Source organism: Mytilus trossulus, chromosome 3 (genome assembly GCF_036588685.1).
Source record: "Mytilus trossulus isolate FHL-02 chromosome 3, PNRI_Mtr1.1.1.hap1, whole genome shotgun sequence".
In the NCBI taxonomy this organism is placed as follows: Eukaryota; Metazoa; Mollusca; class Bivalvia; order Mytilida; family Mytilidae; genus Mytilus; species Mytilus trossulus.
Genome location: NC_086375.1, coordinates 27,624,320 through 27,637,836, shown reverse-complemented (window position 1 = coordinate 27,637,836; position 13,517 = coordinate 27,624,320). Strand labels below are relative to the sequence as shown.

General features: G+C 31.8%; 2 protein-coding genes across 2 annotated transcripts in view; both read right to left on the bottom strand.

Annotated features, from left to right (window-relative positions):
* The window catches only part of LOC134711162 (eIF-2-alpha kinase GCN2-like), a 145,289-nt gene that overhangs the window by 56,867 nt on the left and 74,905 nt on the right, over nt 1-13,517 (bottom strand). The gene's annotated exons all lie outside the window — the stretch shown is intronic.
* Nucleotides 5,963-12,934, bottom strand: LOC134709388 (uncharacterized). Its single transcript, XM_063569556.1, has 5 exons — nt 12,882-12,934; nt 10,688-10,769; nt 9,061-9,337; nt 8,044-8,355; nt 5,963-7,086 (listed from the first exon to the last, which is right to left on the bottom strand). The coding sequence occupies exons 1-5, from the start codon at nt 12,932-12,934 to the stop codon at nt 6,911-6,913; spliced, it is 900 nt and encodes a 299-aa protein (XP_063425626.1). The 3' UTR covers nt 5,963-6,910.

Genomic DNA, 13,517 nt, shown 5'->3' with positions numbered 1-13,517 from the left:
GACAATGACCGATGAATCTTTCTTCATCTATAATGGTCAACTAAATTTTTGAATAACTTAAAAATAACGCAATGACCAGTGTGTTGAATGTATAATAATTGGTAGATATATAAAATGACTGGCGATACATCTGACAACAACTGAATGACCGATTATGTGTTATATCGTTATACAATTGTTAATAAGAACATGAATAACAAGTCATCTTGCATATTGCCGCGCGATACAAATCTATCAATAACAAAATGACTAATTTGACAATAACAAAACTACTAATTTAACAATAACAAAATGACTAATTTGACAATATCAAAATGACTAATTTGACAATAACAAAACTACTAATTTAACAATAACAATAACAGCATCATTCTACCAATTATACATTATATATTATATATTATGACTAATATCATGATTTCAACAATAACATAATGACTAATGGCATATCAATAAAACGACAGAAAAATGACTAATCATGATTTCAACGACAACACGAACTAATAACACGTAAATTAATAACAATAACATTATGTCAAACAAAGTATCTATCAATAACATTTGACTAATATCATGATCCTAAAAATAACACATTCACCATTATCATGATTATTACAGTGATTAATATCATGATTCTAACAATAACACATGAACTAATAGGATTATAACAAAAACACATTGACTTATATCATGGTTCTAACAATAACACATTGACTTATATCATGATTATAACAAAAACTCATAGACTTATATTATGATTATAACAAAAACACATAGACTAATATCATGGTTAACAAAAACACATTGACTTATATCATGATTCTAACAATAACACATTGACTTATATCATGGTTCTAACAATAACACATTGACTTATATCATGGTTCTAACAATAACATATTGACTTATATCATGATTCTAACAATAACACATGAACTAATAGGATTATAAAAAAATACATTGACTTATATCATGGTTCTAAAAATAATACATTGACTAATATCATGGTTAACAATAACACATTGACTAGTAATATTTATTTAAGAATTGAATGCTTCTTTTTGTAAATTTATTGAGGTGTAAAAGCGTTGACCGAAGTACATTTTGTATGAAGCGCGGAAGCGCTTCATTCTAAAAATGTACGCACGGTCAATGCTTTTACAACCCTATAAAATTACAAAAAGAAGCATTCAATACTTATAATTACATTTTATAGCTAGGATCATGAAAACACGATTTTTATCCAGTTTTATTTAATTCACCTGTGCACTTTATTGTGGAACCTCGTGTCATCATGCATGATAAATGTTATTGACTCATGCAATTGTTTACAGAATAACATGTGATGTGCCGTTAGCCAATCAGAATAACGTATTATAATGAAACATAAATCTTATGTAATTATTTAACAATAATATATTGACTAATATTATGATACGAACAAATAATGGGTTTCACAATAAAATTATGGTGAATAACATATATACAATAACTTATTGAATTAATGCTAACTCAAAATAACATATTTACAAACAATATATCTGACACTAGCACATCGACTTATCAACATTTTACCAATTTCATAATGAAGCTACTTGGCTGGTGATACTGTTGGGGCCTAATAGTCATCCAGCAGAGGTACCGACCCAGTGATAGTAAAAACATTATATATGATTCTTTATTGTCATATATAAAGTAAAACAGGATACATCTGTATATAACATATTGACTAGGATCATTTTTCTAACCATGATCAACCGACTAATTATATTGTTTTTATTGGTATAAATATTGATTTTGTTATCAGTAAAGTAAAATCTAACTAAATATTACTAGTATGATAAAATTGAGAATGGAAATGGGGAATGTGTCAAAGAGACAACAACCCGACCAAATAAAAAACAACAGCAGAAGGTCACCAACAGGTCTTCAATGTAATGAGAAATTCCCGCACCCGTAGGCGTCCTTCAGCTGGCGCCCTAAACAAATATATACTAGTTCAGTGAAAATGAACGCCATACTAATTTTCAAATTGTACACAAGAAACTGATATAAAAATAATACAAGACTAACAAAGGCCAGAGGCTCCTGACTTGGGGCAGGCGCAAAAATGCGGCGGGGTTAAACATGTTTGTGAGATCTCAACCCTCCCCCTATACCTCTAACCAATGTAGAAAAATAAACGCATAACAATACGCACATTAAAATTCAGTTCAAGAGAAGTCTGAGTCTGATGTCAGAAGATGTAACCAAAGAAAATAAACAAAATGACAATAATACATAAATAACAACAGACTACTAGCAGTTAACTGACATGCCAGCTCCAGACTTCAATTAAACTGACTGAAAGATTATGATTTCATCATATGAACATCAGGCACAATCCTTCCCGTTAGGGGTTTAGTATCATACCATCATAACATATATGAGAAGAACATAACCCGTGTCATGCCAACAACTGTTTTTAGAATAAATGTCTTTAGTTCCGACGCAAAGACCTTATCAGTGACTCAATATTAACGCCAAAATATGCAATCTTTAATGACTTGACAACAGTATCGTAATTATATCCCTTCTTATGTACATATACATATTCATGGGTCTACAATCTTTCGATACCTGTAAGTTGGCATAGCACAAGGTCACGTTTTTTTCTGGCTGTTTATGACGTGTTTAAACCAGATGCAATTGGATGTTGGATGTGTACCGATTGATAGTTTAGTCTTAGATGCATGATTTTTTTATTAGTTGTTAGTGGCTTTTGAACGAGCTGTCAGATAACTGTGAGAACTTATTTGTAAATGTGCCTGTCCCGAGTCAGGAGCCTGTAATTCATTGGTTGTCGTTTGTTTAAGGTAGCACTACAGTCAGAATTTTCTGACTCCAATCAACAGTCTTTAAAGATTAATTTCTTTAAAACTACTCAATGGATTTTTAAAATCTTTAATTCATTTTAAAGCTGAAATATAAGTCTTTCTTAATCTAATTAAAGAAAAAATATTTTTGGTTTGATTAATCTCAAAATAAAGCTCATTAATTGCCAAAAAAGTGGTCTTCTAACTTGGATCAAAATGGCACATTCATGTCAAATGGTAGTAAAAATTTGTTTTCATTCCTTTAATCAACCATATAAAATCATCAAAACCTTGTCTTAGATTTTTGAAATATGCCTCCAGTAAGAAGATATATTGATTTAACTGCTGGGTTCCAAAGCTCATTTCACCTTTCATCTTTGAAGACCTATAAATTCATTTAGAAGCATATTATCCAAAATCTGGGACACGGTATTGTAGAAAATACACCTTTTAATCATATATATCAAAGTCAAGCCAAAGGGGATACCCATAAAGTTTCTATTTTCATTTTTTCATTACAATTCTCATGAAAAATTGTTCTGAGAAATTACATAAAAACTGAATTTTCCCCTTAGAACCTCTTTAAAGTCAATATAAATACAAAAAATCCACTGGGAACACACCAGGAGTGGTCTGATAACCATTACTATGTCAATAGAACCACACACTATGTGTCTTTGATTATCTAATGCTGTAAATTTTGCATTATATGAACTGTCCAACACTAACTTGGCATTTCGCGGGAGTTTGACGTCACAGATTTGACCAACATCTATAATGTAGCAATTAAATATAGACAAAGCTCCGCCTCTTTCCAGACAGTCTAAGATAAGAGAATAACATGATTGACCAGCTGCATATAATCAATGTTTAATATCATAATTCTCTACATATAAAGAATAATTTTCATTTGAATTTTAAAAAAAGGAAATAAACTATGTCTGAAATATTAAAGCTAGAACATTAAAAGTGTGCATAAAAAACATGTTCATAGAAAGATCAAAGGTTAGACCATCCTCTTCTTTAAAATACACCTTTCCTATGATTTTTTTAAATTTAATATGGAACTGAAAAATTACACATAAACTGATAATAAGTTAAAATGCATAAAACTGTATTCAAATGAAGAAGACCAAGGGAATAAATTTATACAGGCAGTCAGAGGCTTTTAATACTTTCCCCCTCTTTTCCATAGTATTTTTTTTAATTTTTGGTAGATTTTTTTCCCTTTAGTTTTTTCTTTTTCTCTGTTCACTTCCCTGTTATATAAATTATTTTTGTTGCAAAACAATGAGATAAGACTACAATATTTATCTTGTGGTCAGGGATTAACAGCTGGACACTGGCATCAACAGATGATTGACATATTAGCCCCTCCCAAATGCCTATATATTTAGATTATTTACCATGTGCTTTTATTTACATAAGTCAATTATCAATTTACTCCCTGTTGTGATATGATAATGACTTTGGGATTTTAACAAACTGTGTAGAATAGTACTAACTTCAAAATTATGTGATAACAAAATATCTTCAAAAAATCATTGTTAGACTGTTGTGCTACCTTAAGTGTTACATATTTGTTTTTCGTCCATTTTTTTACATAAATAAGGCCGTTAGTTTTCTCGTTTGAATTGTTTTACATACACTTGTCAACGTCAGGGTTGGCAAAAACCCGGGTTTTATGAGTATTGCCCAGCCCAGTGGGAAATACTGGGAAAACCCGGGTTTTACTGGGTTTTAGTGGGTAATACTGGGCAATACTGGGTAATATAAAATACTTGTCTGAATTTTAAAGAGGATTCAGTGATAAATACAAATGTTAAACATATAATAAGATATATATACCCTATTTTGTTTGTCTAGCATTTGTCTAGATTGGCAAACTGTAAACATGGTAAATATAGAGCAAAAAAATTGTTTTTTCTCCAAATAAATATAACTCCTAATTTAACATTGTTTAAGAATTAACAATTGTACTTGTAAGAAAAATTACATTTAAATAATGTCACTAATTGATTAGTAATTATTCAGATTAGAACACATTTGTTTAAGTAACAATAATCAGCCCTTATAATTCTATAAGTTTTATTGGCATGACCCCTTAGGGTGTTTATTTAGCAATATGAATGTATAACAAATAGAATTAACAAGTCACTTAAACACTGCAATAAAATGCATGTTTCAAAGTTTGGATTATTAAAACAATGCTTGGTAATTAAAAAGGTATCTTTAAATGTACAAATCTTCTGTTCTGCCTACATATATAGAATTAATAGAGAAGAGAATGAAATTTACATTTCAATCTTCTAGAAATGACTGTCAATGGTTATCTGTATAAATAGTATATATTTAGTTGTTATACTATGAAACTGTGCCAAGTCTTCACTATTTAGTGTTAAAATAAGCATAGAAAATCATATTGCCCAGTATTGCCCACTATTACCAATTTCTGGGAGTATTGCCCAGCCCGGGAAAACCCGGGTTTTCCCACCCGGGAATTCCCGGGCGGGTAATACTTTGCCAACCCTGGTCAACGTATATTTGTTCCACCTAACAGAATTTCCAATGGAAACTTTATTATAAACAATGTCATAATACCTGTACCTGATGGAACAAATATTCTATACTATTTATTCCGTTAGGAACATCTACTGAAATATTTATTCCTGTGGAAGTAATATTCCGGAATATTTTTTCCATTTGGAACTTATATTATGTAGGAACTTCTATTCCGTGACAGTCTTATCTGGGTCTTTTATAGCTGACTATGTGGTATGGGCTTTGATCATTGTTAAAGGCCTTACGGTGACCTATAGTTGTTCATGTCTATGTCATTTTGGTCTTTTGTGGATAGTTGTCTCATTGGCAACCATACCACATCTTCTTTTTTAAAATCACGATTTTAACCATTAAATTTTGACGAATGTCATATATGACATTAGCAGAGTGACGAATCATGATTTTGATAATAAAAACATGACGAGTGACAAATGTGTCAATAACACTAAATTGGAAGACTTATCAATTACTCAACAATAGATACCAAGATGAATACCCACATTTGGTGTATGGAAGGACTGTAAGCCTTAAGGTGTCATGTCCAACTGGCAAGTGTCACGTGTCATCTGACCTTTATTTCATGGTTAAGTGGTCATAGTTAGGTTTTGGAATTTTGGTCTTTTTTTTTTGTGCACTAAATGCAAAAATTGCAATAGGTTAACTACTTGGTGTTAAGAAATATTTTATGATGTACAATGCTGTTCAACTTTCTATTTGTTTGGCTTTTTAACTATTTTGATCTGAGCGTCACTGATGAGTCTTATGTAGACGAAACGCGCGTCTGGCGTATGGAATTATGGTCCTGGTACTTTTGATAACTATTTACACCACTGGGTCGATGCCACTGCTGGTGGACGTTTCGTCCCCGAGGGTATCACTAGCCCAGTAGTCAGCACTTCGATGTTGACATGAATATCAATTATATGGTCATTTTTATAAATTTTCTGTTTACAAAACTTTGAATTATTCGAAAAACTAAGGATTTTCTTACCCCAGGAGTAGATTACCTTAGCCGTATTTGGCACAACATTTTGGAATTTTGGGTCCTCAATGCTCTTCAACTTTGTATTTGTTTGGCTTTTTAACTATTTTGATCTGAGCGTCACTGATGAGTCTTATGTAGACGAAACGCGCGTCTGGCGTATGGAATTATGGTCCCGGTACTTTTGATAACTATTATGATGTACATGTTAGGCTCACAGGTTTCATTTTACATTGACCTCATTTTTACGGTTCATTGCTCAGTATTATGGTTTTCTGTTTTGGCCTGTATTTCAACTTTAAGCAATAGGTAAACTATATGTGTTGTATGGAAGAATTGTAAGCTTTACATGTCTGTCTGGAATGGTTCATGTGACCTTGGGTTCACCTTATTTTCATGGATCATTGGTCAGTGTTTATTTTTCATGGTTAAATCTGTTTCTTAGAAACTATAAGAAAAATAGGTTAACTGTTTATAGCATATTGAATGATTGTAAGGTATTTTAGGACTATCAACATAATATCAATGGTAAATACAGATAGTGAGTCCTTTCAGTATGTGCACTCTTGTATACCCTTACTTTGGCATAAGAATCTGCAACCACAGCCTCAAACGTCAACCCATGACATATGGTCTCTGTCACCACCTTTCTTGTTGTTTTTAGTCTGGCTACTAACGGTTCATTATCTGGAGAGAAAAAAATGATAATAAAATATGGACATATCTTAAATGGACTGTTTTGTTTATATAGATTAGAACGTTGGTTTTCCCTTTTGAATGGTTTTACACTTGTAATTTTGGGGCCCTTTATAGCTTGTTGTTCGGTATGAGCCAAGGCTCCGTGTTGAAGGCCGTACTTTAACCTATAATGGTTTACTTTTTAATTTGTTATTTGGATGGAGAGTTGTCTCATTGGCACTCACACCACATCCTCCTATATCTATGAATAAAAGTGTTACTAGTAGACAAATACATGCATACTGTAGCTTGGTAATTTTCAATTTTGCAAGATGCTAAACCAAATGGTTTCAATCTACCTTAAGGTGGTACCTAACACTACAGGGAGATAACTCTGTAAAATCAGCTAAAAGTTTTAATTCGGTTGTGTTGTTTGTAAGGGGATGTTAAACTTCTCAATGATCAAAATAAGTGTTAATCAAACTTCTATATAACCAGTTTAATTCTATGATAATTTTGTTGGTTCAAATTTTTTGAAATTGTTCTAGTTAATAAAATTATCTTATATTTTTCAATTGTCTGTCTTTTATAGGATATAACAGGATATGGAGTTAATGTACATCAAAATGTCACAAAATGCAATGAAAAAAATTGATATGTGACAATGGTTTTTATTCCTGTTGAGTTCTTTATTTCAACAGTTGATGTAGAGTCTTCAACAATGAACTTGTATGTTAATGATCTCCTTTAAATAGGTCAAAAATAATGAAATCATGTGCAGTCTTTAAATACTTTTTCATGTATAGCGATACAATTATGTCAAATAAGACTAGTATTCATATTTCACCTCATTTCTAAATTACATTTATTTTCACAGACAGATGGAGACTATTTATGAAAAGATTATCACAAGTACGATGCATAGAATTGAACAACGCATGGTGTATTATTTGGTAGAAAACAAACCAGCTCTCCTTTTGACTATGTCACCAGTAACTGATGCTGTCAACCTGTCTCGACGAACAGCATGCCACCTTGGATCATTACTCTGGAGTCTTGTCATCACTTCTATTGTCCTTGTCTCATCCATACTGACTTGTATTGCAATGAAGCTAGTAGTTTTATTCCTGTCTAATGCAACTTGTAAAGTGTTTATCATGACGTTATCTACTGGCAGTATTGGAAAGTCCTCATCTAGGATATTTACTATATAATAGGATGACAGCTTTTGTTGGTAGCCTATTGCAGACCCTGTAGGAAATTTACCAAATTTTGTGTCTGTGGTTTCTTAGCTAGAACTGCTGCAGACAGAAAGCATTAAGATACTGCTGTCAACTTTGGCAACTACTTCACATAATTCTGTTACAGGTGAAAAATCTATTTTGATGGATTGTATAGAGTTGATTGGAGACCACAGGGTTGCCTATAAGGAGATTTAGAATTGTGTCCACAAACAACAACATCATCAACTTGGCTGCCTTTCAGTTTCTAACCTCTTGGTATATGCCACTTCTGAGGCAAAGAAGTCTTGTATGTTAATGAGCTCCTTTAAATAGGTAAAAAATAATAACTATGTCACCAGTAACTGATGCTGTCAAACTGTCTCGACAAACAGCATCCAACCTTGGATCATTACTCTGGAGTCTTGTCATCACTTCTATTGTCCTTGTCTCATCCATAATGACTTGAATTGCAATGAAGCTAGTAGTTTAATTCCTGTCTAATGCAACTTGTAAAGTGTTTATCATGACGTTATCTACTGGCAGTATTGGAAAGTCCTCATCTAGGATATTTACTATATAATAGGATGACAGCTTTTGTTGGTAGCCTATTGCAGACCCTGTAGGAAATTTACCAAATTTTGTGTCTCTGGTTTCTTGGCTAGAACTGCTGCAGACAGAAAGCATTAAGATACTGCTGTCAACTTTGGCAACTACTTCACATAATTCTGTTACAGGTGAAAAATCTATTTTGATGGATTGTATAGAGTTGATCGGAGACCACGGGGTTGCCTATAAGGAGATTTAGAATTGTATCCACAATCATCAACTTGGCTGCCTTTCAGTTTCTCACCTCTTGGTATATGCCACGTCTGAGGCAAAGAATTCTTCAGGATGTCCGATGGAATTGATTTGAGATTTGAAACTTTCATGTGTGCCAATGTGTAAAGAAGACCAGTTACATGGCCACATGTACCTGATTTTCCTATAGCACAGGAGCAATTACTGGACTCTAAAGCAGGTCCTTCCACTAAGGATATCTACAAAACAAAAAAAGACACAAATTGTCAAATGATTAATGTTCATTTTTTTCTAAACCTAAAAAGAAGATTAGGTATGATTGCCAATGAGACAACTGTTCACAGACATAAACCACTATAGACACGGTTCCACCTTCAACAATGAGCAAAGCCAATACCGCATATTCAGCTATAAAGGACCATGATATGACAATGTAAAACAATTCAAACCAGAAAACAGTTTTCTTTGTTTATCCATTATATGCCTGACATACCAAAAATGTGTATGTAATATTAAAGATACAACATGAATACAAATACATATAGACTTCATCAAAATTTATTTACTGGTAGTGTCAAATGTTAGGTATGAGACAGGTAAATCTAAATTTTATATCTTGTGCTTATATGCTTTCTGTCATTTGGGCTTGTTAGAATAACAAATCAAAATCAGGTAAAAAAAAAAGGGACATTGGCTGTTTTAATAAACTTTATGTGGGATGATATGAAAGATAGTTTAATAATTGAGTGTGGGTTATTGGTTTTTTTTTCAGTATACGTCTATTACCGTTATGCCAAATTATGTAAAAAGTTGGTTCTTGGTTGGTGAATAAGCCCTTTATGTGTATGTGACAAAATCACACATAAACAATACAAATTGTATATAGAAAAATGACAATTACACAATGAGAAGGGCTTCAAATTATGGTCATCATCTCATCTGATTTGAACTCGTGTGCTTTAGAACTATAAGGGTGATATTTTCAGTAAATAAAAACCTAAAGGTCACTCACTGATAAATGAACAAAAGTAATGACAAAGAGAATGCTGATATTTAGTTAATTTATAAAACTAACAAGTAGGTGATTATATTTTTTTTGGGACCAATATTATTAAAACAAAAACTCAAACTGTCAACACAATAAATGCACATCTATATACTCCCTGTCGAGGACTTGAACCTCAATCTCTTACCAGTGGTAAGTGTAATACGTTATACTAACAAGGTTTGTAAATATAGATTATGCAGCATCGAACAGTTTAGTTGATATTATCACCTTCCTTCAAAGTAGCAGTACAACTAATGAACCTGAAATAGTTTTAAATACAAAACATAACAATAGGACCTTATATAGCAGTAAATAGCTTGCTCCTTTGTAAGAGTTAAGTTCTACATTGAGACCACATACTGCAGATTGAACTACATTGTCTTGGATAGAGAATTGTCTCATTGGTGCTGCTGCCCTTCTTTAAAGAATAATGTGGTAGCCTACATGAAAAAAAGAAACACCTTTCAAATGATTCTGTTTTTAAAACCTATTTTTGTTTGGTTTTAAGACACATTATGGTAGGATGAATTATATTCATTACCTCAATTTCATGTGGACTTTCGTTCTTTTTTTGGGATCTGTGACATCTTGATGTTACCATACAACCACTATCCAATTCGTAACTGTTAACAAATTTAAACAGTTTATGAAAGCATGCAAAAACAAATGTAGCTGAACTGATGTCAAGTCACAGTGACCATGCAGAGTAGACAAATAGTGTTTTAAGATTAACACATAATTGATTGATGTCTGCATTATGTTCAATTAAAGTGTTATGGTGACTTGAGTAACACCGATATCACTCAGATTACAATTCTACCTTGACAGGTAAGTTTGTATTTAGCCTATAAAATACTTATTCAGCCTTGAGAATTGAAAGGTCAGTTTATCCCATTCATACAATAGAAGTTTACCTATGAGGGTCAGAATGGGGTTTACAGAATAGAGAATACATGTAAAGGCAACAAAAAAATTAGAGCATAGAGAAAATGAACAACAAAATAAAGAATAGAGAATAATGCGGTGTAAAAGTATTTAGAATACCTGCAAAATAACTGAAAAGTTGACTGATAAAATTATGGTCAATGTACAGAATGAATCAATAATCTTGTAACAGAAAGACTAAATAGTAAAATCATTTTCATGAGAATTTTACAGAATGAGAGTTATTTTTAAGGCTATTAAAAGAAAAATGCCCTAAAAATTTAAGGATTACAAATATTAAAAAAATCCATGCAGGTCCTCATGTCATTTATATTGTCAAAATATAGGACACATCTAGTCAAACTGGTTTTAAACTAGACATCTAGTCAAACTGGTTTGGTATAACTGACTGTTTCTTGCCCTATATGTCTATTTCACAGTGACCTTATGTGTTTGTGATAAGAGTACATTGCACTGTCATATTTATTGATATTCTGTTGGGACATGACCTACATTGTAAAAATGCAAAACAGTGGCTTGAGATTTCAATAAAATAGGAATCAATGAAATCTTTAAAAGTTTATTCTATATGAACTGATATTAGTATAATAAATTAATATTTTAAATTGTATATCCTGATTGATGATGGGTTTTTTTTTGGGACCAAGATATTTTCTTCATTCTTGTTCACATTATGATTATTTTAACCTTCAATGCACATTTAAAGATAGAAAAAAATTCAGCTCTCATTTAAAATATTTTACAACTAAATAATAATCTGTCAGATTTGGTGTAAACTAAACAAGACAGTGTAATAGATAACCTGCAAGCATAGTCAATTTCTATAAAGTCAAGCAATAGTTTTTTTTTATTTCTGAAAAAAAAACTACCATGTAAAGAAATATGCAATTAAAAGGCAGAAAATACCCCCAAAAATTCAACATGAACAGATTTTTAAAAATTAAATCAAAGTGCACAAAGTTTTAAGTATTGGTCAGAATAAAGAGTTCTTTTGTACTTTAACAATATAACAATAAAGTGACCTAAATTTTGGACAAGGTAAATTTATCAACTTCTAGTGTATGAATGGGATAAACTGACCTTTCAATTCTCAAGGCTAAATAAGTATTTTATAGGCTAAATACAAACTTACCTGTCAAGGTAGAATTGTAATCTGAGTGATACTGGTGTTTCTCAAGTCACCATAACACCACTGTATATCAAAAATGGAATATTAATATAAATTAATAAATCAGTTTTAATGCACTGAATATTTTTCATAGAAACGAGTGACTGAAAAAAGTATGGATGGTACAATGTATCTTATGCCAGACCATTACATTAGGCCACAATGGAATTTGAACTTTTTATAATATTTATGGACACATGAGCTTCATGCTGATAAAGGGTTAAAAAAGAAAAGACAAATAATTATGTGCTGTACAGTTGCATACAAAGTAGTGGTTGATTCCTCATCTAATGTCATATCAAGACTACACTATTTATATCCAGGATTGACAGGATTTACTCATTGTTGAAGGCCGTATGGTGACCTATACTTGTGAATTTCTGTGTCACTTTGGTCTCTTATGGAGAGTTGACTCATTGGTAATCATCTAGTGGTAATCATATGGTTTAATTTACATCTTTTTTTATATGTAGGTGATTTGCAGAAGCTGATGCATATATATATTTGAAGACAATAATATATGAAAGAGATTATTCATCAATTCAGTGAAATTTCAGTAAACATATTGATAATTCATGCTAAAACATGCATGAATTATAAAGTCGTAATGCCCCCACTTTACTCTGTACTTAGTGTGGCATTTGATAACATCACAGTGGATTTTGACAAGGACATTGTTTACTAAAAAAATTTACAGGGAACAGATGTGCCTACGTAGACAACCAGATAGTTCATTATTTTGTTTGAATCATCTAGAGCAAACATAATTATGTTTAAATTTAACAAATACAATTTTAGTGAACAATCTTTGAGAATGATTTAAATAACCAGTGACGGATATCCCTGCTTCTGCCTAGTGTGGCATTCCAGCAATGACGTCACTATAAAATATAATGTAGGTTGGATATATTTAGAATATCTCGTCAAACTGATTTTTCCGGATTGTAAAAATAACGTAAATAGTGTAATGGAGAGCTCAATATACGATAATTTCGAGAGAATCAGAAGGGAAATGTGTAAAAAAAAGTGTTTAAAGCCAATCTAATCATTTGTGTCTCTCCATCTCATCAATCTCAGTAAGATTTAATGGGTTTTTTTCCACACTATAAAAACAAAATGAATGATGTGAGGGAATGTCACTCTGGTCAACCCCATAGGGGATTGATGGCTTCAAGTCGTCTTTCCCCAAAAAAAGAACTTTCAACAATGTTTTTGGTCATAAATAAATATTTATTTAAATGTATTGCTTATATATGTT